The following is a 25,214-nucleotide window of genomic DNA, read 5'->3' on the forward strand; positions in this document are numbered from 1 at the left end:
TTTTATTATAGACTAGATAAATGGAATTAAAACTCAAATGCCCAGGACCAAAGAAAGTCAGTGAGTGCTGGTGCTAATGTTTATAAAAGCCACAGAGCCTAGGAAACTTTGGCACACTTAAATGTGCTGGTGCAGCTTTGACCCCAAATCCACTGGATCAGATCTGGAGGAGAAAGACAAAGACGTTAGAGTCTAATGACAGCAGCCCAGTGTGTTCAGGTTAAGCTATTGCGTCCTGCATCTTCTGATGGCTACTTCTAGCAGGGTAATGCACCATGTCAAAAAGCTAAAAATTACCTCAACCTAATTTCTTGAACATGTCAACATGTACTCAAATGACCCTCGCAGTCACCACATCTCATCCAATAAAGCAGCTCTGAGATGTGGGGAACACGAGATTTGCATCATGGATGTGCAGCTGATCTGCAACAACTGCATGATGCTGTCGTGTTAGTGATGACTGAATAATTTAAAGATGCAGCAAAAAGGCATAAAGATGGAGGCTAAAAGATTTGACAAATTAAATATAAATCCTTCGCGACACTGTAATGCCGTGTCAAGTCAAAGTGAATTGATTGTATAATCTGTGCAAAATTATTGGAGCAAGTATTTATTTATTAATTCCAAATTGCATGTTGCCTTTTGTTTTATTTTCTGAATTGTGTTAACCCACTAGTAACTATTGTGCACATACATGCAAAAGTTTGTGCACACCTAGTGATGATTGATTACTGCAGCGGCTAACAGAGGAACATATTATTAAGTTATTTTAAATACTGTTGCATCATGCGGCACTTCATAAACTTTATAAAGGCACGACTATTTATATGATCACTCTGATTGGTTCAATTGATTAAGAATGGAGCATCCATAGTTGAATGGACTTATAATAATAATTCATTTTATTTATAAAGTACTTTACTTTTGTCAACAAATCTCAAAGTATAAAACTTAAAAAGACATAAATAAAAATGGCAATTATCACTTTAAAATGCTTTTCTGAACAAAAATGTCCTTAACTGTTTTTTGAAACAGTCCACAGTCTGTGGTGCCCTCAGGTTCTCAGGCAGACCCTTCCAGAGCCGTGGAGCAGCTGCTAAGAAAGCTCGACCCCCCATTGTGCGGTGGGGTAGAGGCAATAAGTGTTGGTGGAACAAAGGTGTCATGTTGTAGATTGTGGTTTGGGGAGTTCTTCAAGATATTGTGGGGCATTTCCATCGATGCACTGGTGGGTAAGTAGACAGAGTTTGTATTCAATGCAAAGGTGGATGGGGAGCCAGTAAAGTGTCTGGAATAACAGGAGTGATGTTCTCATATTTCTGCATCATCATAAGGATCCTGGCAGAACTGTTTTTTGAATGTAATTGAGCTTTTGAAGGAACCTTCCAGAGATCCCAATGAGGAGTGCATTGCAATAGTTGGGCCTGGAGGAGACAAAGGCTAGGACCAGCCTTTCAGCATCACAGAGGGAGAGGGAGGGGCAGAGATTGGCTATGTTTCAGAGATGAAAAAATCCTATTTTACAGAGGTGTTGGACATGTGTTTTGAATTAGAGGTTGGGGTCAAACTTGACTGAAGGAATGAAGCTGGTGGGGGGTACCATGTAGAAGGGCTTCGCTTTTGATGCTGTTCAGCTGAAGGAAGTTCCACGCCTCAATGTCCTCCAGGCAGCAGGTGAGAGTTGATGGAAGTGTCGGGGAGGTCGGGTTCAACCCCACATAGAGCTGAGAATCATCAGCATAGCAGTGGAAGAAAATTCTACGCTTGCCAATGACGTGGCCCAGTGGGAGGATATAGATCTTGAAAGGGGTCGGCCTAAGAATCGACCCCTGTAGCGCCACCATGGATGACCGACTTCCTTGTACAACAGCATTCAAACCTGAGATGTTATCTTCTTTACTAAATGTGGAAATAAACCTGCTCCTGTCCATGTTTTAAGATTTTTAATCTGTTGCCAGCAAAATGGAAGGCCAAACAGATCTTGGATCACATTATATCATCAGCAAACTTTTTCTGTTCTATGTATGTTGCTCAGTACAGCAGCGATTTCTTTCTTTTTCAGGACATTGCAAAACTTTTTCCTATCTTTTTTCTATAACTTTCTTTTCTCCCATAGCCGAAATTGTAAATTGTAATGAGATGGAGAACAGGTAAGCAGGTGACAGGGAAGGTGGCAGTGACTGGAAAAACTGCAGGTGGTTGTGGCAGAGTCTGAAAGAAACATGCACATAGGGAAACATACAGTATCAACTGTGGCAGTGCATATCAGCTCCTCTGCAGCCCTGTGCAGTTTATCACCACCTTCTTCTTTCTTCTTCCATGTACATGTAGGTTCATGAGCTTCTGCTCCACATGACTACTAATGTTTGTGTGAGGAATGCAAACATTCGAATTCTCTGGAAATGCTCTCAGATTGTGAACATGAAACATCAGCATGACAGCTCATTATCAGCAAAACGTTGGTTCAACTCGGAAAAACAAGATAATCGGCTGCCTTGAAAATGTGATTTAACAGAAGTTGGTTTATTAGTTTATTATCAGTTTATGAGTTTTGAAAATGTGAAATCAACTAAGGACATAATAAAAGTTTCCATCATAAACAATACTTTCAAACTAAAAACTCAAGAGTCTCAAAAGAGTTTTTATGCCTAAACAATGCGTTTACTGAGTCAAGTGAAAGATCTGTTGGTTAATTTGAATAATCGAAACTCACGCTCAGCACACATTTATTGTACAGTACGTTAACTGAACAATCAAGCGGGACTTTTTTGCATACTTGCACAGCTTGCTGGTGCAGAGTTTAACTTGCCTGCCAATATTTGCATTCACAGCGCAGGAGCACACAGCTAAAGCAACAGTGCCTGGACAGAAAATGTCTACTCACTTTATGGTAAATCAGGGATAATTGAATGCCTCACATCCAATTTATAATAATTATAAGTATGTGCTCATTTGTGCCTCTAACGACCAGTGTATCCTGACCTTCAAATTCCCTCTGGGCTCTTATATAAAGCAGTGCAAATTGAGATCTTGGTGCTGCACTGAGATTTATAAACTAATTATGATTGATTGACACAACTTTTTGTCCACAGCTACTTGATACCGTATGAAACATTTCTCCTTTGAAAGGCAGCATGGTACACGCTTTACTGTACAGTGGAGTTATATGCGACCAAATCAGTTGCAAATGACAAACTAATGCTACAAGAAAACCACAAACCTTTACGTTCATGTTTTCTTCTTGTTATGGCATTGCTGACTCTTATTAATTCTGTGCATCCTTACCTTCTTTCCATCTCTCCAGACTCTTTTATAAGTGGTCTACTTTATATTTTACACTTGAAATGCTTCAAACTGCAAATACTGCAAGTGGTTGTGTTACGTGGCATCATTAGTGGTGTAGAAATAAAACCAAAACAGCAACTGATTATATGACCTATACAATTTTAACCATAATTATTAAATGTCATTATTGGTAATGTTCTTGTGGCATATTCTTGTACTAGTTATCACTGGGACCTTTAGTGAACCTTCCCCTCCTCTCCCCTAAGGCACTTTTTTGTTCCACTTCAAGTGCTGTTTTATACTGCTCTTTTCAATAAATCCTTGCTTGTTTAAGCACAATAAGAGCTAAAGGATTCAATAATCTAATCCAATCCATAATAATTAGTTCATTCACTTCCTTAAGTAGAGTGACAATTTCCAGCACGAAAAGAAAATAAGGATGTTAAAATATATAATAGCATGAATAGATTTTATTTATTAATTTATTAACTTTAACCAAGGTGCAATAAAGGTGCAGGTGCACACATTTTTTTATAAGGTACTTGGCAGGTTGTTAAAAGCATGTTGGAAAATGTCTACAGGAGATTCTGTAGATTTATTGTGTCTCAGTGTCTTCTGTCTTTTCATTTAATCCCAGACTTTCTACCTGATATTGACATCAGGTGGAAGCCGGCCAGACATGGTCTATTCCTATTGTCTCCGGAGATAGTTCTGAATGATTCGCTGTGCGTTTAGGCTTGTTGCCTTCTGCGGAATGAATTTGCAGCAGACACCTTGCTATGGTGGTATGGTGGGATAGATACAAACATCTAAAGTGCCTGCGTCTTTGCACAATGCTATATAAAGTATGTTTTCAAAGTTTGAGGAAAGCAGCAATATAGATTTCATTATTTCAGTGTAACCATCAGTGCAGAAATGTCGCAAAGTGTCATGAAGCAATAAGGGCGACTAATAGGCAAAAACTGGGATGACTACATTAAGAGTCTCACTAAATGTATAAACATTTCCCGCAGCGATTTTTATTTAATTAATTTTAATGATTTGCCTGTTAAAATATTTTTTTATGCACTGTGGGTGTAGCTGTGTGGTATTCTGCTCCAGGCGTGTTCCCATCATTTGCAGATGCCACTCTCAAGCTGCAGGTGAAACTGACAGGCTTGTACAACACCCAGTTCTTTCTTTTTAATTTCATTAAAGGTTATTGTTTGATTTCACTGAAGTTAAGACAATGTTGAACATGTTTTTTTAAGAGGTGTGTAGACTTTATTTGCCTTAAAGGAACAAAACTCTAGTTGAAGAAGATGAATTGAAAGAATCCTCCTCAGCAGGAGTCAATGCACAGCACTGTTTCAGCAGTCGGGGGGAACAGTGATTAAAAAAGTTAAAAACAATTACAATAATAATACAAATATGATATACGTAAAATAATTTGCTTAATAATATACATAAAAGGGGCCAGGTTATACAGGCACACTCCAATGTAGGAGATAGAAAGTTAGATTTGATACATGCACAAAAGTATGTACGTAGTAATTAGTATCCACATGTAGCATTGGTCTTTCTGGTCTCGTTAAAAAAGGTTTCCAGAAAAGTTGGGATGCTATGTAAATTGAGAGAGAGAAAAAAATAGATTGCAATGAGCAAATATTTAGATAAAAACAAATACATTTCTCAGTTTCAACATTTAAATGGTTGTTTTTGTACTGTTCACAATCAAAAACAGTTATTCAATGATTTGCAAATCATTTATAATATACCTTTATAGTTATATTGTGCACAGCATCCTGTACTTATTAGAAATTAAGTTTTGTTGGTAGAGCATGCTATAATGAAATTTAAGATTTTAAGTATTTAGATTTTAATCCAGGATTATCAGAGTCCATGGGCAGTGCAAGAATCTCAACAGTTAGAGTCTGGATGGTGGTGGTAGTGGTGAAGAATGAATCCGACGACCACAGCAATATGTCCATGTTAAAAGTTAGATGCAATGAAATCCAGAGGTAAAGGGGATGGAGGTGTTTTGCATCGATCAGACATCAAACTGGCAGCCAACAGGAGAGAAAGCAACAACATGCCTCAATCTGATTGGTTCAACAGGTCTTACTGATGAAACATTTGCACATTAGTCCCTGATATGATGTGGATCATGTTCTACATCAGGATATGATGTAGACCATGTTATTATTCATGTCACGTTATTGTTTACCTGTGTCTTCGATGTTTCTACACCTCAAACGTTTTTCTGTCTCATTCACATATGGTTGTACTGACCATTTTTATGATACAATAGCTATTTCAGTTCTATTTATTACATTACACATTAATGCCACATTAATGCTGTAGGCCTACAGTGTAAGAGAGGATGTCAGTGTGAAAGTTAAGCAGCAGAAAGGTCAGACCAGGATTTAGACAGACACTCTTGAAAGCATGAAAGAAGCATGAAAAAAAAAAAGCCAAACTAACAGCAGCTCTGAAAAGCGGGTATGTATTGGAAATGAAAGGTGATTAAATGGAGCACAGGGGCATGATGCTGACAGTTGCTATTACATGAGCAAACATCTGGATTTGAAACACATGTCAATACATGTGGGTTTTTCCGCTTCGCGACATCAGTGAAATGTTCATCATTCTACGCTCATTTGAGTTAAACCTCATCTCACTGACTACATGACCTTAGCTGAGGATGCACACATTCAGCATCATCTGTGTACTGATTTATATTTATCCTGGTGTGGATTATCACATTATAGTATGTCTGTGTGTTCATGGCATTCAACATCAGAAACCACTGAGAGAATATGCTCATTATACTGTATTTGTTGCACTTATGAGTATTAGCTCCTTAGCGTCTTGTCCTACATGTTAACCCAGGGAGCAGCTTTAAAATCCCAGTGTGGACAAATGTTCATAAATCTGATGAACTGGTTTCATTCAGCACATTCCGTCTTTGTCACAAGCATCCAACATCAACAGTTTGGTGACAGGTATCGGGACTCTCCACAGTGACATAAAACCATTCTTCCTAATGTCATTTCAAACTGTACAGAAAAGTCTCAAAACCACAAATTATTAATTGTAGCTCCAGAGCGTGAATTGACACAGTGACAGTCTGCTGGCGACAGCTCTGCTTAGTCACTGATAGCTGTTGTCTCATGACTTACACACACACACCCAATCCCGCCTTCATCTGCCTCTCGCAAGCTTGCTCGACCCACTGAACCTGCTCCAGTCAGTCCTTACCACACTCCACCCTCTTGCCTGTCAGCCTTTACCTGAAAATTAAACCTTATATGACAGTTGGAAACAGCCGTTCTGTGGACACACACACAAACACAGGGTCCACATTAATGTAGGTGTGCCTCTTTGACAGAACGCTAATAAAAATGCTTCTTTCATTCGAGCCGAGACTTCTTCTGAATTATTCTTGTAAATTTCTTCTGGTTTATTTCTTCTCCAACAGCCACTTTGTTAAAGGTATTGGATTGTTGTTTGTGATTTTTAATAGCATGACCTATACAATCCTAATTATACAATTATGTGTAGTTTGCCTTATGAGGATGCAGAGGTTAGGGTTTGATAGTGGCAGATGATTCGTTGTGGTGACCCCCGAAAGGGAACAGCCAAAAGCAAAAAAAGAAGAAGAAGAAGTATGTAGTTTGTCTTAACACGTAACACTTCCACGAGCAAGTGCATTATTTATATTCTGTTCTTCTAATGTGGGTTTTATTCCTGTTTGTTGCTTTGTTTCCAAAGATCTGACAGTATAGCACAGATAGTTTCTACAAACAGCCTCCTTGTGACTTGTTATCAACTGATTTATCCTGACAAGAAGCAGTGTATGGAAGGTTATTTCTGCTGCTGTTGGTGGTTTACATAGAAAATAAGTGTGTGTGTTTGAAACATGCCAATATTGTCATATTTGTTTTGGTGTTAACGTGTGGTGTTGCCTGACTTTGTACACAGCTTAACATTTATGGTTAGTGTTCACTGGGTAGATAAAGATCCTACATTCAACAAATGAAAGACACAGCATCCAACTGAACTGATCTCATGTATTACAGTCATGGTAAAGATCTGCAGCTCAACAATTCAGACTTTTCTGATTATAAGACAGATGTGGTAGCTCAGTGCGAACAACTTATGTGATTGTCAGGCCCAGATGAGACAAAAACTGTCTGCTTGGTCCCCACTTATATAAAGTGACTTCACACTCATGTGCTCATTTACATTTCAACCTCACCACTGTCTCCAATTAATTAAGTAAATGAATGAATTAATTAATTATGTCCTTTTGTTGCCAAACCTTAACCATTACACAGGACTGCAAGTGTTATTACAAGGGAATGTAATGAGAATATGATTATGTTCTGACAAATATTTTTGAATGAGAGAAGTGTGTTTTTTTTTAAGTGAAAGTGAGTTGCAAATCGGGCATATACATCACAGGACTGTTATCTCACAGCTGGCAGTTTGATTCTAAAGTGTGTGGTTGAATTTAGGCAACTAAAGGACTTTTATAGGGTTAGAGAAAGATCTTGCTTTGTTCATGGTACATTTTCCTTTATTAAGCCAACACACAGTCTTTCTCTAACCTTAAACTGCTTTGAGTGTAATGAAAACTGATTTAAGTTCTGCTCTTTATGCTTGACTTGTATGCTGAATAGCAGATGTCATATATTAAATTTGCTTCTTTTTGTTGCTGTTCATGATTGATGCACGGACTTAATGCTGACTTACTTTCTTTTGTTGTCATTTTGAAACTGTCATGTCTGCAGGGCTGCAGTTAAAAACCAGCCAGCGGCCTGACACTGAGATGCTTGCAGAAGACCCTTTTCACTGTGATTATGTAAGTCATGCAGAGACAAAGATCATGATAACCCACTTGTGAATCAGAAGTTATTGCAATTCGCTTTCCTTGTAGTAATAACATTCGCATACACAAACAATATCTACTTTATTATTGACAGGATGTAAAACTTTTAGACTACAGCAGATAAAGGCAAACTGTGTGTGGACGCTGTGTATAATCCGTGCAGGCGTACACACCAAACTGGGTGTGCTCTCGACTGTGGCAGTATTTAGGAGGATCTGCTAGAGGATAAACATTTAACCCACAGACGTAAGAGATATGACAGCAAAAGCTCATGTTTGACTTTTGAATATTTGGCTATTTTCTGGGGGATTATTCAATTTAGTTTGAGTTCTTAGAAATTTTGAAAGATCCTCATAACTGGTTTTGAGAAACATAAACATAAAAAAGCCATATAGATGGTGGCAGATAAGGAATTCTGTTCCCCCTCCTCCCACTCCTCTTTAGGGTGTGACACCACTTGAATTCTTAAGAAGTTTCCATAGATCACCTCTGGGCCCTTCACGTTATCGTAAATCTTCTTCCTTGTCTCTTTCTTTTTCTTTCTTTTTGCTTTTATCCAACCATCAATCATTACTTCAACTATGGCCTGTTCAAACCATTCATCAGCTCTTTGCACAGAAACCCCTGATCTACTGTTGCTTGCCAACCTGAATGACCAAAATTGTATCTTTTATAGCTGTTTTTAATAACAGCATGCAGGTATTTATTGTAACACATGGTCTGTTGCTTTTTTATAGCAAGTTTAAAAGCGTAAATTATTCACCCTGAAAACAGAAAAATCAACACTCTAATTTGATTCCATGTTCTTTATTGTTCCATTTGTTATGTGCGTCTTTCTCCTGCAGAACAATTTGCATTTTAAATGCAGTTACTGAAACCTCTGCTTGTCTCTGAGCAGCTCTGACAGTCAACAACTCGCAGATAAACTTGTGGTTTGTACCAACTTGCCCACCCACCTGTTTTAGACCTTCTACACATTCGTTACCATAAAAGGAAATTAGAACCACCTATTACTTCAAGCATATTAGATAACAACACAATGAAAATGGCTCCAGGAGAAACTAAAAATACTATTATAAATCTAAATATTCGTCACCTTTTAGTGTCTCCTGGATCCGTTGTATACAACTGTCATAGAAAAACTGCGAACGTATAAGAATTTATGGCAGAGCTGCTGTATTGGATTGCATTCGATTGTACCTGTTGATGTGACTGATAGGTGGATTTTTACTACTGGAAACACCAGAGGAACTGTGTTGTTTGTATGTATTGCAGATGGAATTTATTTATTCTACAGCCTTTGCATCTAAACCTTAAACAATGTTCCAGGTTAAGACAGAAGTGTCTACAGTGCGTGATGACTGGAGCAAAAAACTGCCAGACTCATCGCAGAAGAACATACCGTACCTGCATACGAAAACTCATTGCAAAACAAACATACAAATACAAAAAGCATTGTAACATACTTTACCAGATTTGTTTGCCACATGCACAATGCAGACAATTTTGCAGAAGAACATTTTTGCAATTGTTTTGTTGCTTTTGTTGTCATGTGTCACTCATTTGCTCAACTATTTCACAGTGATGATACAAGTGATGTGACAGCCTGAGAGTGAAGATAAACATCATCATACCTTTATATTAGATTCACTTCCACTCAGTATTTGTGCCCTTTTAATCTTAAGGAGATCTGTAAGCTTTTTGTTAAAAAAACTATGTGCAATGTTAAATTGCACATAGTTTTAATTTGAGACTTCAAAAGCTTCAGTCAGTGATTCAGAATTAGCTGATAGACTTATATTTTGTGTTACTATTTTGTTATAATAAATTAAAATACAAGTTATCAGTCGACTACTGACCGCAGACATAGTCGTGATCATCATCAGGTAACCACAATTTCTGAACCACAGTCTCACACACATACACACACAATCACACACATAGCCCCCCACATACACACACACACACACGCACACAAGCACACACACACACGTACACACACACACACACACACACACACACACACACACACAGCAACCATCATAAAGCTTGGCAGCAGTGCTGTTACTATTCATCTGCTGCCAATTTCTGTGCTTTGAAGCTGATGAGAATCTGATGTGTTGTTTAATTCTGTTCGTACCAACAGTAACCAGTTCTTCCACTGCTCTTTGTGGTCATAAATTACACACTGGTTAATGTTAATCCACCATCAGTTTGCCTGTCTTGAGTTAAGCACATAATGGAGGTTTTCATATACATCTATGAAAATAAAATAGAAAGTACTAATATAAATCATTGCATTGCATTTTTGTCATCTTATGTATTTTTTTTTTTTTTTTTTTTTTTTTTACAGTATTTTAGCAAAAGCTCATTGCTTTGGTGACCCTGCAGTTATGCATCCATGATTCAACTGTGCTCTGCAAAACAAATACCAGCTGATGTATTCTTTAGGCCCTATGGAGAAGACGTGCCCCGGCTTGTCAAGACCCAGCATAGGCTGTACCATTGACAGGTAACTGAGATGGCTGACAGTGGGAAAACCCACCAGTGGCTGAATAGGACTGACAGACAGTACTGAAGCTCTCATCATAGCAACTCATGGACGGGCACTAAACACCAGACCAGGGGTCTACCACAACAGACAGGACCCCAGCTGCAGAGTTTAAAAACAAGCTTTAGAATCAATTCCACACATACACGTCAGGGTGTAACATGCAGGCAGGAACAGTATACACTGAATAGCACATTCAAGTGGCTGGCATTATGCACAGGAACATCTGTGCTGAGGATGGGCTGGATTTTCCCAGGTCCAAATGGGACCTGTTTAATAGTACAGTCCCCACAGACACTCCATGTCCTCATATTTGCTTATAATGAGCTGCGCTCCACCTTTTTCCTGATATTGACATTTGTTTTTCCTGTCTGAATATGTCAATGTGAGCACAGTGCACGATAGAGGAAGAAATAATGAAAAGCAGCACAAAGTGAGATGTTGCAGTTTCTGCACTTGGAACAAACTGTATCTGAAGCTCTGCAACTCTGTTTGGCACTGTAGAGATTTTATCAATGAGAGCAAATTCTGTAGTTGTGTCCATCCATCCATTAGCCACTTATACTGTTCAGGGTCGAGGGGGGGCAGGAACCTGTCCCAGTCTCAGACAACCATTCACACTCACATATGGCTCACAGGCAATTTTAGAGTCACTAATTAACCTAACATGCATGTCCTTGGACTGTGGGAGGAAACTCGACTACTGGAAGACAACCCATGCAAGCATGGGGAGAACAAGCAAACTTCACACAGAAAGGCCATGGTCGGGCGGGGATGCGAACCCGAAACCTTGTAGATGGGTTTACAATGGTATTTCTAAAATTCATTATGGGGTACTGAGTGTAAATAAATGAGAAGAAAGTGAATTTAAACACTTGGAGTATCAGGCAGAAACATAACAGTATTGAAAAAAGTGAAAAGAAAAAACTTTCTGAATTCTGAACTTTCTGAAATTAAAGCCAACGGTTTGTTCCTGACAGAAATAAGTCAAACACAACTTAAGCTGTACATTTCTTATATCTTTGAAATGGGCTAATTCAAAATTGTCCTGAAAATTCAATACATTTTCAGTAGAAAATACAAACGTGCTTGTATTTATCTTATTTCCACCAAACTCGATTCAGTTTTTACTATTTTAGTGAAATCTGACATCTTTAGTGAAAGTTTTTAATCTATATAAAACATATAAGCCAATAACCATATAACATGTTTGTTGAAGTTGTTGAACATTGCAAGACTATAGCAGGAAATCATTAATGATTATAAACTCACTCTGCGCCTAAAGTTTAGCTTAGGGGGATTTGCCGTTTTTGTAATGTATCTTGTGTTTGGTTTCTGGTACAACAGGAAATGTTAAGCCTTTTCTTTATTTAATAATTTTGAAAACACTTATCCAGATAGGAGTTGGATAAATGTCAGTTGAACAAAAATGTGGCTCATGTTGTGTTTGATCCAGGTCCAGGTGGTGTGACTGTACAGCTCATTAAGGCAGAGCAGAGTGATGGGTGTGTCAGTGGTGTGGCAACAACCATATTAACTGAATAGAATGACAGGACCTGTGGGAAAAACATCAGTATTAGAGATTAAAATCAGGAGACTGACTGGAATCAAAACAATTAATTATTTCATGGTAATGTTTGTGTGTGTGTGTGTTTGGGCATCTGTGTATTGGTATGACTGGCAGTGAGGCCCAAACTGAATTTTGTGAAGTGACACTGAAGTTATGTAAAGTGACATTGTGTCTGGGGGGGTGGGGGGGTTCTTGTTCCCATGTGCATCTGGGAAATACCAGCAATAGCGCACGGCCAGGTTCATACATGCATGGACACACACACAGAAACTCACACACACACAGCAAAGAGCTCTATAACATACTGTACACTCTTTGTATGGATTATTACACACTATGATGTTTCACTAACATATTGCCTGGTATATCTTACCTTCATTCAGATTCTGTTGTTAATGAAATCACCACCACTTACAGCTATAACTCAAATAAATAATGTGAAAAAAACCTAAAACAAACCTGTACAACTGAAGCGTTTACTGCTGCACCAACAATATGGGAAAAAATACACCTATACCCAAGTGTATTATGTGTATTATGTGTATTATGTGTATTATGTGTATTATGTGTATTATGTGTACCTACTCCAAGAGTCCTGTAAAGTCTTCCTGTTATGTTCAGGTTGTGCTGAAACCTCACATGCACATTATTCTTTCATGTAAGTCTTTTTCTAGTTTTTAAATTTCCGGATATGATGATCTCCCAACACATGAGGAATGTGGTTATTTATAGCTTTGTATACAAGACCAACAGTTTCTGATCTGCAGGTTTTTGAAGGTGTCGGTCTTTAAAGGGGATCTGCCTGGTCCATTTTATCTATAAAAAAAATCCTGCAGATTGCAGAGCAGTGGTTATACAACTTTAGAAAAACAAGAAATTGCAATAAAAAGAAGATACTGCGGCGAGCAGTTACCCTCCGAAAGTTCTCAAAATAAAAAATTTACGTTTCTCTCCGAGTCAAACATGTGCAGGAATTTCATTAGATGTTTACAACATGTTTATCCAAACATGTTCTCCTAAACCTTATCTGACTCATGCTGGACGGTTTCCTTTATACCCATGATCGATAAAGTAACACCAGAGGTATCCTCCTTAATAGTGTCTGCATTTTTTTACTGCCATCCAGATGGGTAATCTTTCAAAAGTTCAGGTTGGTTTAATCCTCAGTCACCACCCTGTGAGAATAGAGACCTGACCAATTTTGATCTGTTACATGTGTAGGGACCTAATAGCAGTACGTTTTTTGCAGTAAGTCAAAAATTAGTGACTTATTTTTCTAATTCTGCTGCGTTAAAGAGAACCAAAGACATCTTTCTATTATTCCGTGACATCTCCGATCCTGTGCATGTGTGTGTGTGTGTGTTATATAACCCCACCTCCCACCCCTGCAGCAGACACATAACCACTGCTCTACTCCCTGCAGCACATTTTTTCAGTAGATGAAACAAACCAGGCAGGTATCCTTTAAAGACTGGTAATAAACTGGAATGCACCTTGTTTCTGCTGATGTGTTTACCTTTGCAGGTTTCTATGATTGTTTGAACCTGAGGCATTTCGAGCAAAGGAAAGCCTGCAGAAAAGTCACTAATCACTGATTAGACATTGATATATTGTGATATGTGTAACAGACAGGAGAGGGACGAGAAAACTAACATTTATTTGTCAGAGAGAAGAACAAGAGTTTACCTGCTCATTAGACAGATGACAAACAATTAGTTAATCAGTGTAGGTATATAGAACTACTGTATGTACACTGTAAATCATCATAAGGAGTTTTGTGACGTCAGCAGATGATTTTAAACAAGAAAAGGTTCCTTATGCTAAATGAAGAACTAAGTTTTATTTAGAACAGCTCTTGAAACATTTTTTCGGCCCAAAAACTTTGCCAAAATCAACACGCGGACAATGATCCGCTGTGGCGACCCTGAACTCACGGGATAAACCGAAAGAACAGAACCAAAAAAAATAAAAACATGACATGAAAAACATCATCTCCATCGACCCTTAACTAAAGACTAGTGGCTGTCATGTCACAGGCTGTAACAAGAGATCCTTTGTTGATGTGGTTTGGCTATTGCCCCCAGGTTGGAGGAGGTGAGGCCATCGTCTACCTGCTGTGATTCTTCCGCTCTCATCTGGACAAAGTTGGATCACTTGCTGGTACTACATACTTAAGGGTATTAACATCCCACCCATCAGATTGCTGGACCTTCAGTGAAAGTTAAAATGACTGTTTAATACAGTTTGTCAAAAAAAATTAAACACGTGTTAAAATGAGTTTTCCCTTTTTTCATTGCAAGATTATCATAGTGGAAGCCAGTAACATTTTCATATATTAATTGGCCTAGTGTTTATTAGACCTACAGATGTAAATGAAAGAACACAAACAGAAACTCAATGAGCTGATTACATTCAAACAATGTAGTTTAATTAGCACAGTGGTTTTTAAAGCTTGTTGACAAATGTATACCCCCCAGGCATCTCAAACAATACACGTGTAGTTCAGAGAAAGTGGTTTTATTCACCATCTCAGTTTTAGGACCTCAGGTTTTCTAAAATCCTGGATGCACCTATGATCACCTGACCTTAAATGTGGTTAAGACCAAGGATATTGTAGACATCAATAGGACTACAAAAAAGGAAAATGCAATACTGCGGCTGTAAACAGCAAGTGTATGTATAGTGTAGGGTTCTTTAATGTTTACAACAAGATGCTGCAAATCTTTAACCAGACAGCAAATAGACAGCAAAAACCTAATTGAGACCAAATGCAAACCTGAGCTGATAATAAAAACATCTAAAAAAAATCAATAAGTGGACCAGTAGTGAGGTGTAACTATGTACTGTACATTTAGTCAGAACATGTTTGGTTCTTAGGTATTTTTATTTTATCCTACACAAGACCAATACACTTCAGAGGGAAATAATCAACTGCATTTATTTAACAACTAACCAACTGTGGTCCTTCTTCAGGTTCACTGAAAGCTACTATGGTTCTTAGTACTTCCTACAAGCCATCTGTAGATAGTTCAGTAGTACTGAAGGCTGTAGATAAATGTTGTCTTGTGTCACCAGAAAACAAAATTAAATATACAACTATATTTGCTGACAGCTTTAACAACACTTTTTATACTGCATACGGCTTTTCTTAATCACCTGCCTCAGTTTTTGAAACATGGAGAAATTGAAACTTTGGTGACCCCTGTTGATTGAAACTGCAATGAACATGGTCATTTTTTTCATTAATGATTTATCAGCATATGTTTGCTGGTCCAGTTAAATTAAGCTTGAACTCATTACACAGCTTAATGACTGTCAACTCAGTATTTTTGTCTGTTTAAATCATGAATGGAAATGATTGTTGGTCCTCATCATCATTACTGCTGGGACTGACTTATTTCTTGACTACAAAAGCAGCTCTTCGGCATGCACACACACACACATACACACACACTCACACACCACAACATGATAAGTAACTGCTGTGTCTGAATATATTTCTTGTTCTGGTGCCACCTGCTGGTAGAACAGCTCAAAGCAATTGAGACAGTTTAACCTTTTCTAAATAAGGTTGTTAGATGTATGAAACAAAAGATCTTGACATTACATCTCTGACATAGTTTTTTTCTACCTTTTACATACATAAAGTGTATTATTTAAAATACAACGAAGGAAAAACAGGGTTATTTATCAGCTTTATTTTCAGAAGGAAATTTGAAATTAAAAGAGAGACAATATAATGCCAGATACACAAAACCCACATAAGCAGATATAAAAAATGGTTTCCAGTAAATAAATGCAAAAATTCCAACTAGCAAACAAAACCTTTTTTTTTAAGTTTAAATAATTGCCAGATATATGAAAAAAGGAAATACCTATCAAACCCATCAACCATGATTGAATCTACTCAGAGACTACGTCCTAGGCTACAAATGTGGCCTATGCTTTTGTGAGCATTTTTACTTATGCACTGCTTTGTCTGTGTCACACTGCAATTACACAAGGGTTTCTGTGCCACCGTGTGCAGTTTTTTCCCAACGCTGGTGAGTTTTTGTTTTGTGTGTGTGTGTGTGTGTGTGTTCTACAAACAATAGTGACTGAAACTGAGTGGATAACGTAAAAGCTGCAGCTAACAGATACTGCTGAAAGGACCAAAACCCAGGCTTTTCACACTGGGAATGTAAATACATGTTTACCTCAAGCTTTTGCCCAATGCTTGACACCCAGCTTTACACAAGTGAATATAACATTACAGATCACAAAAAGCATAATATGTTCTCTATAAATGTAAGTAAAATACAACATGTTCATATCATATATATTAAATCCCATGACCACTGGGTTTAAATGTTTTTCTTATAATGAAAACAGTAAAGTAATTACATTTACTTGAAATCAACAACAACCTGTTGCAGAACTCTGCTAAGTTGGTCTTCGTCTCTCCTGGCTTCTTTCCCGCCCTGCTGCTGAGATTGACAATGCAGCCATCTTACAAATGCTGATTCTTTCTTTGTTGCCCTTGGCTCCACAGCCAGGGTTCCTTTTCAGCCAGTCACTGCTGCTGATTACCCGACCCCCTGAGCTCGTGGCCCTACCTGTCCCAGAGGAGCTGCTGAAACCACCACTGGCTGGGCTACTGATTCTGTCTGTGCTTCCTGAGCCGCTAACTTGAGACATGCTCCCAGTGCTGCTGATCCCACCAATCCCACCATTTGTGGAACTGCTCAACCCCCCACTGCTACTCCGGTTAGCACTTGTTCTCCCTCTAGGGCTTGGGGCTGTTTTAATGCTGGTTGTTCTTCCTCCAGTTGGTTGTGTTGCGTACCCCATGTTGCTTCTGCTTCCACTAGCTGATCTGTAAATGGGTTTTCCAGAGCTACTAATCCTGTATCTGCTGGGTGAAGTGCTAAGCCTGCCACCACTTCCTGAGCTACTTAACCTGCCATTGCTACCTACACTGTGACAACGCCTTACAACACTTCCTGAGCTGAGCCTTCCACCACTTCCAGTACTACTTAGTCTTGGTCCTATTGGCAAACTGAGTTTTTGGCCTTCATCAGCACTGACATTGATCTTGTCTGCCCCTTTAACACTACTAAAATGTCCAGTGTTCCCACCATAAACTCTCCACTCTCCACTCCCTCCACTACCAAACCTGCCCGCGCTTGTTGCAAGTTCTCTGGCTAACGATGGGCTTTCTTCGCTCTTTGCATTGCTACAAGTTAATTTGCTCATAAATCCAATATTCCTGCCATAAACTCTCAGATCACCACTGCTGCCAAACCTTCCTGTACCTGGTGGGCTTGTTGCCATGTTAGTGTTTTTTGGCAGGCTTTCTTTGCGCTCTCTGGAGAAGCTATCACTGCGATTAACCATCCACTTGCATCTTGCTTGGTTATCAGACCTCCTTATTTCTTTGTTTGGACTTGTTTCAGCATATGAAGCCATCTGCATCCCCTCTTTATTTATCCTGCTGTCAAATCTTCCAGTCCCTTGTTGCCTGCTTGTAGGGAGCATGTCAGTTTCCCCTCTTTCTTCACTTCCTGTTCTGAGTAAATTAAAACCCCTACTCTCTGTTTTGTCAGATCTCCCTGTTTCTGCCGGGTTGGTTGTAGCAAGGTTTGTAGCGACTGACATGCTTTGTGCCCCTCCTTCCCTGGGTAAACTACCACCACCCTGGCTGTTTCGGCTTCTATAAACATACCACTCCCCACTCCCTCTTCTGCCAAACCTGCCTGTTTCTGAGAGGCATCTTGTAGGTGTGGCCATCGATGGGCCTTCTTTGGTCCCTTCACTGGTTAGGTTAGTGTCAGAATACAGACGGCTTTTGTCTCCAAGACCACCTCGATAAAGCATCCATCCCCTGCTTCCATGCCCGAATCTTCCCTGTTCATCTGCCGCAACAGCAGATTCTGCACTACTGACTACACCTGATGATTTAGTTGTGCCACTAAAATCAGCAGCAGCACTGTTGCAAGCAGCAATACTTCCTGAATGTCTAGTCAAAGCACTTCCCATGCTGGTAGTATCTTTATGTTCTTTATTATTATCTGCAACAATGCTGTTATTTTTTTTACTGTCTCTGACATTTTTCCAATAAAATGGATCATTATCAAGCTGTTCTTTTTTATCTGCTACAATACTAATACAACCCGGACCTGTGAACCCCAAGCCTCCAATACTTTTGCTTCTTGATTCGTTATCTTCAAATGATCCAAAACACAAACTATCTCCCTCTGTCACTGAAATTGTGACTGTTCTACATCTGTCTCCTTCTCTCAAAGGTTGTCCACCACAAAATTCTTTTTTTGAGAAAACGTATTTCTCCAGTGTTCTCACTTGTGCTTTTCCCTTTGTTAGAATCAGGGATGCTTCCCAGTCTTCCTCTCCCTTTGGACTTGAAGATCTCTCTGTCATGACTTGACTTAAACACTTTTCTGTATAATTTGGACTGACATACCCCTCTGGATCATTTATGCTCAAATCAGTGCTACTACAATGATATTCTGGGTAAACTGTGCAAAACACTTGATCTGTCAAACCTATCAACTCCTCTGTTTCAACTAGGTGTGGACATATTTCTGGACTAAAGCGAGTTTTTGTTGGGCTCAAGAATACATCAGTTTCTGTAGGACTTGGAAGCTCTTCCAGGTCAGATGAACTCAAAGCGACACCTGAATCTGTTAGACTTACAGATTTTTTCAACTCTGTGGGACTAAACAATACTTCTGTACCTACTAAATTATTTAAATGCTGTACAGCAGGGGTCAGCTTAACCTCTGTGGTCTTATGGAAACAGTTCTTCTCTTTGCTCCCCACTACTTCTACCCTCTCCTCTGTGCCTGCAGTTTTGCTTTCAAAATTACTGTTACTTTCTGGGCCACTGAAAGCATTATTCTCACTACAATATCTCGTATCCTTATCCTTAAGGATTTTATTTGGTTTGCTGTTGGACTTATCAGAAAGTGCTAAACTCTGATCTAATCTGATAATTTGTGAAGTCCCTTTGTGATCTACTATGGTCAACTCACTGGAGATCCCAACCAGAGCATTACTAGACCCAGATGCCTCGTATGCTGGAACAGCAACTTTCCCAGTTTCTGATCTAGACCTCAAACGATAGGACATAATTTGGTCTGGATCTTCATTCTTATCCCGGACTGAGCCTGTTTGATGTAAAATCACATTACCTATCTCTGTCTTTAACCCAGCAGCACTTTCTTTGCTGGGATCAGTTGAAGCCGTTTGTCTTCCATGATATAGTTCTTCCTTTAGTTCTGCTTTTGCACCACATTTGGCTTTGGAGATCTCAGTTTGCATGTTTTTGTCTGTTTTATTGGCCTGTAGCCCAATTTCTTGTGTAGGTCCATTATAAGTAAAAGTTTCTGGTTGAACCTGAACAGCAGCAACCCTGGCAGATAGTTCATCATGAACCAACATACTGATTCCTTGTGCAGCATTTATGTCCATCTTAGAGGCCAGTGGACTGCTCTGCCTTTTGATCATTGCATCCATCAAGGTCATGGATTCACTTCCAGTTATTTTGGGAAGAGCTCCTGTTTTCTGTTTCACAGGCATATGAAGTGACTCTATCAGATCTGAAGTCGGTATCTCTGATAAGTTGTTTGAAAGTTTTCTTTGTGGTAATTGCACAGTAACTGGTAACTGGATTATGGTAATAGGGGAAACTACTGGTGCTTGTCCAACAGCACAGATGAGGCCTCTTGGAACCCCTATCGTCCAGAGATTTTCTCCCTGAACACAGACTGTTCTGTCCCTTGGTGCTTGTCTCCTATAGTTGTCATATAGTTGGCTGGATGAGGCACAGAAAGACATGAGGTTAGTGGAAACAAGTGAAATACGTGGAAACACTCACACGTCCATTTAGTCCTATGAAATTATTCATTATCATTATTTATCTCTGAAACTATATTCATTGGCGTGTTTTGCACAAACTGAATAAAAGTTGACAAATAAGCATAAACGGATAATAGTGTTATAGCATGTATAAATTGCTACCCATGTTTTTAACTTTTTAAAATTTCAAACGCTTTATAAATTGTTTGCACATGATATAAGTCAAGTATGAATTGGATGGTTGGTTGGCTTTGCTACTTCCTTTCTTTCAAATCTTTCAAAAACTATTAGATGCTTAAGGGCTAAAGGGTTTTAAGATGGGTTTAAACATACAAAATATGATTTTTTAAGGACAAAAGAGGAGTTGCAAGTATCGAAAAACACTGCAATTATTTTTCACACTTTCATTATGACTGACTGTACCCCTTTTGTTTAGCCAGTTTAGCCAGTAGTTTTCCATAGTCTTGCATCTCCATCTCCAGCTGGTTTTTGATATCCAACAGGTTCTGATGATTTGCAGTGTGCTGAGCTGCAGCCTGCAACACAGAGTCTAGCTCTCTGCATAGACTGTCTCCTCTCTGCTGCAGGTCTAGCAGCTGCAGCTCAAAGGATTCTGTCTGCTTCAAACCGGAGGCTTCCAACAGGATGTTCTATATAAACCAAAAGACAAACTGACATGATTTTGCATGTTAGTCATTGGTAAAGCAGGGAATGATGTGAGATTGTACTTGAAAACAGGACGAAACCACCACCACATTTTTCAAAGCATTATTTATCCAGATATTTGTAGCATTTTTTTAATGTGGGTTAAGCACCTTGCTTAAAGGGACCATGCTGATAAGTTTTAATTTGAAACACACTTTTGTAGCAATCTAAGCAGTGCATCAGAAACATTCATAAAGTCTTAGGCTGAGCCATCAGATTAGCACTGCGAGGAGGGTTTGAACTCGGCCATCACAGCTAATATAACAATGTTGGTTCCCCAGTACAACCACCGTGGTCATTGAGCAGCTGGTAAAAGCCTTTTTCAGGGGAACCATTGATGAGGAAGGTCAAACAGTTCATCTTTACTTTTCCTGCACTGAAATCCCAACAAATCAATGGCATTAGACAGCCAGCAGAGGTCGTCACATCAGATGTAATCTGGGTTTTAACCTGCTTGACACAACCCCAGTTATCTAGATCAAGGTGGGGGTTTCCCTGTGTATGGGAACCATACCAATGTTCACGATTACCTAGTTATTACCTTAATAGGAAAATATTGCTGCTTAAACCTGAAATAAAAGATACGTTTGTCCGTAAATGTCTTGACATTCTCATTCTAAAGTCACTGCTGTAATTGTGTATGAGTCGAACCAATGAAATATTTTGCAGAAAAGCTTTAAATAAGCACTTGATGGCTATGGATATGACACCATGCAATAAAATTAGACTAAAGTATAGATAAAAAGTGGTTGGCTTCTTCATGATGCTCCATGTGGGGGGACATGAAAATAAAGCTACACATCGTATGCTGAGTTTTTTGTCACCAGAGCCTGCATCTGTGTCAGCTCCTCCTCCAGACTGGCTTCTGCTCTTCGCAATTCCTCAAGCTCACCCCGAACAAACTCTGACCCCACTGAAGAGTCACGGCACATCTCTGGAGAATTCAGCATGGACACCTAGACACAACACACCTGATAAATGTTGTCGAACAAAATTCACTTCAATTATTTTGTTTCTTTGCTGTTAATGTTTGAATACCTGTGTGTCTAGCCAGCATTTGTTCTCGATTCTGTTGAGCAGGGTTGTGTTAAACGGTCTCAGCTCATCCAGTTGCTGGACTAGGTCTGACGACTCAGCAGTCTGCACCTCTAAGCTGATGCCTCCTAATACCTGGGCCAGGAGACCCTGAATACCCCACAAAGGTAAGAGGGAAATGTGATGTACATGTAGATACAAGTGGTTATTTTGAATAATCCAAGGGTTTTTGTAGTTGCACCTGTTGATGTTGAATCTGTAGCTCTGCTAGTTGTTGTGTTTGACTGTTCAGCAGACTCTGGAGCTCTGGCAGTTTATTAGCCTTTAGTTCTTCCTCCTGCCACCTCAGGTTGCTAAGCTCTTTTTCCAAATGCTCACGGTACTCACGTTCCTTTCCACACCTGTTCGCACAACAGGGGATGATGGGATACTGTACATACATGAGGTTTGTATGTATGCTGTGTTATATGGTAAACCTGTGTGGACCTTCAGTATACCTGGCATTGAAGTTAAAGATGTTAAGCTCTGCATCCATCAGCTGCATCTTCATGTGAGCCTGTGCTGTGAGACATTCACTGATCTGTGAGTAAAACAGACAGATCACCCACATGTGGTGGTAGCCTCATACTCTACTGTTACTAGAGCAGTAGTCACAGTAGTAGAAGCAATTAGAGGGATGGATTGAGTCACAAAAGGTTAAAAAAGACTCACTTCATTTGGACTTTTCACTTGTAATTACTTCATGTACATATGCAGTTTATTAAGTATTTATTGAGTATTTATTCATATCAACATTAACAAACAGCATTAAATTAAGCCACTTATGTTATCTGTAAAAAACAGGATGTTCATGTCCCATTGCGGTGAATTTTGGTTTGTTGTGAAGAGTCTATTGGCTTTCTGTTTGTGACTTAAGGTCTGGGTTTTGACTTTCTGTCATAATTCCTGAATAAGTGTTATTTAAGGAGTGCCACCTTACTTTTGCACCATCTTCATCATATTTGAATGTTTTAAACTATTTGTTAGCCAAACAACCCTGCAGGTCTCGCTGGTAGAAAATATGCCAGGTGGTCTGCAATCCACAACTATGGGCCGACAATAACTGATAACGTGCCATTCATAAAGACATTCAAAATCAGTTGTCAAACTTGTTGAGCAGCACATCATGTTTTTCAGATTTGAATTGAGAACCTGTTGTTCTTGAACTGGTCTTTGACTTTGTACTGAGGAGTCCTAACTCGGAAGTTTATGCCTGTGACTTGGACTTGTTGTTGATCTTATCTTTGGAACCGAAGGGGACTTATTGGTCTTGACTAGACTTCTGACCGGTAGGTTTTGGGATTTTTGCCCTATTCTTGAAAACTGGGTAAATTCTTTTGTGGTTCACACTTAGTGAACAGTCTCTGTTCCTTTGACGCACAACTCTTCTGTGTGTTCAGGAACAAATTGCCATCTGTTTGTTAATCAAACTTTTGTTGTTTTTTTAGGACATGTTGAGTTTCAGGTTTGATCTTGTATGTTTCAATAAATCAACTTTCAAACTCGTCTCAGCCTGTTTGGCCTTCAACCAGATTCTCAACATCCAGATGAGTCACAAACTGAGAACCTTAACCCCCTACATTCTGCATCTCAGTTTAATATCATCAGTCTGCATCTGACATTGTTTAGTCCCATAAAAAATACATTTAATATTGGAGGATATTATTTAATACAGCAGTGTTTATAAAATAGTGCAGACCAACCATCTCCTTATTATTATTTATTGAATGCCCTAATTCACTGACCTGGTCCTGCAGCACAGATGCTGTCCTTAGGTGTCCATCTATCTCTTTCAGTTCTCTGGGACACATTCTGTTCAGCAAATCTTTGATCTGATGTTCGAGCCTTTGATTAGCCATCTGCAGACATAGGACCTAAATCCCCCGACCAGAGCAGATGGACAATTAATCGGTTTGCTGAGGGTAGTGGTTTAGTCTCTCAAATGACTGATTCTCAATTTGTTGTTGTTGCTGATAAAATGTTTCTTCAGAACAACCTGAGGCCCACTTGAAACTTTAAATGATCTGCCTGCACTTGGTCAATTTTCAGTCAAAATTGTTTGCCTTAGAACACCTTTGTTCTCCGTTCTATTGCCTTACACTTACATCCTAAGACCAGTAAGGCTCAGGCGTTTTGCTTGTTTCCTGGTAAAATGAATGTTAATTTTTAGTTTTAAAAGCCTAAACGTGTTATAATAATTAGCATCACACAATGACAAAAGCAAAAATATGCAGAAAATAAAATAACTGGTAGTTTCTACTTTCTGCCGTTATTAGTATCATGTTATATACAGCTGTACTTTCTAACAAACTTGCCAAAAGTTTACTAGAACATACAGGGTAAATAATTATTATAGTAATTAAATAAGGATGTGCAAATGAACATAGTATGAACAATGAATCTAACACTATTCGTGATTCACTACATGCAAAGAAAACACATATATTCTCTTGATCCTTAAAGAATTATACCGCTTCAACAACAATTCACAGGTTACTATCGCATAATACAATGAAGAATAAAAGCAAATTCAACTATCAACAATTAATTGAATCATAAAACGTATCTTAAAACAATAAGAAATCTGTGCACTGCTGTTGAATTCATCAGGGAGAAGTCTGGGTTTCTGCTTCATGCATCTCCTACCTGCTCCAAGTACAAGGCCAGTCTCCTGTTCAAATGGTGCATGGTAAGTTTCTGTTTGGACAAACAGAACATTCTGCTGCTTTCTGGAGCCGCAGAAGTTGTAGTAGCTGTGCTGCTATGCACTGAAATCACAGGTCCATGATGAACAGAACCCAGAGCTGCCCGGGACACTCTCCCTGCACGAAGAACCTGCCACTGTGACATCTTATCCCCCCCTGACTTTTTCTGAAAATATTTTCTTCTCTTTATTATACTCATGCATCTCTAAATCTCATCCTTAAGCAGCTATCTTAACTCCCCACTGTGAATCTAAAGCCTGTCCCAGAAGGTGTTTGGGTGTAGCAGGACTTGAAGGAGCTAAGGTACAATCTGCATGGACTTTTATTTCTTATTTGTAACAGGTTTGGGCAGGATGGCCCTGCCCCTCAGAGTGTTTTAGAATAAAGCTCACAGCACATATTAAATCTTTTGGATTTAATATGTGTCACATTAAATTCCAAAGATGTACTATGTGTCAGATCAGGTTTTTACTTGCTCTACAGTTGTTCTGGATCACAAAATTTTGTTACCGGAGGGCCATATGACAACTGATGAGCTTGAATTGTATTGTAAGTTCCAAAATCAAGGCTGGTGCATGCCATTGGTGTGTTTTA

General features: G+C 39.0%; 1 protein-coding gene and 1 long non-coding RNA gene across 4 annotated transcripts; one reads left to right on the plus strand and one right to left on the minus strand.

Annotated features, from left to right (window-relative positions):
• The first annotated feature begins 6,569 nt into the window (after nucleotides 1-6,569).
• LOC137099379 (uncharacterized) lies at nucleotides 6,570-14,548 on the plus strand. 2 transcript variants are annotated; one of them, XR_010910744.1, is made up of 4 exons: nucleotides 6,570-6,634; nucleotides 8,061-8,131; nucleotides 10,512-10,670; nucleotides 14,364-14,548. It is a non-coding gene; the product is annotated as an uncharacterized lncRNA (long non-coding RNA). The 2 variants fall into 2 exon arrangements; XR_010910743.1 differs by lacking the exon at nucleotides 6,570-6,634 and adding an exon at nucleotides 6,693-6,759.
• Nucleotides 14,549-15,957: 1,409 nt separating this feature from the next.
• LOC137099348 (keratin, type I cytoskeletal 14-like) lies at nucleotides 15,958-24,929 on the minus strand. Of its 2 annotated transcripts, XM_067476071.1 has the most exons (8): nucleotides 24,562-24,929; nucleotides 23,661-23,789; nucleotides 22,374-22,456; nucleotides 22,118-22,277; nucleotides 21,880-22,026; nucleotides 21,666-21,797; nucleotides 20,560-20,786; nucleotides 15,958-20,092 (listed from the first exon to the last, which is right to left on the minus strand). In XM_067476071.1, exons 1-8 carry the CDS (start codon nucleotides 24,817-24,819, stop codon nucleotides 16,702-16,704), a joined length of 4,527 nt encoding a protein of 1,508 aa, XP_067332172.1. In that variant the 5' UTR covers nucleotides 24,820-24,929; the 3' UTR covers nucleotides 15,958-16,701. The 2 variants fall into 2 exon arrangements, with proteins under 2 accessions (XP_067332172.1, XP_067332173.1); XM_067476072.1 differs by lacking the exon at nucleotides 15,958-20,092 and having other exon boundaries at nucleotides 20,675-20,807.
• Nucleotides 24,930-25,214: the final 285 nt, after the last annotated feature.

Source organism: Channa argus, chromosome 15, assembly GCF_033026475.1.
Source record: "Channa argus isolate prfri chromosome 15, Channa argus male v1.0, whole genome shotgun sequence".
Classification (NCBI taxonomy): Eukaryota; Metazoa; Chordata; class Actinopteri; order Anabantiformes; family Channidae; genus Channa; species Channa argus.

Bases quoted from the DNA above. Each gene is read 5' to 3' on its own strand.
- LOC137099348 (XM_067476071.1), bottom strand. From the start codon at position 24,819: ATGAGTATAATAAAGAGAAGAAAATATTTTCAGAAAAAGTCAGGGGGG. The intron at 23,790-24,561 runs GTAGGAGATGCA...CGGGGGATTTAG, and splicing joins TGGCCTTGTACTTGGAGCAG to GTCCTATGTCTGCAGATGGC. The intron at 21,798-21,879 runs GTATTCAAACAT...TGTTGTGTCTAG, and splicing joins AATGCTGGCTAGACACACAG to GTGTCCATGCTGAATTCTCC.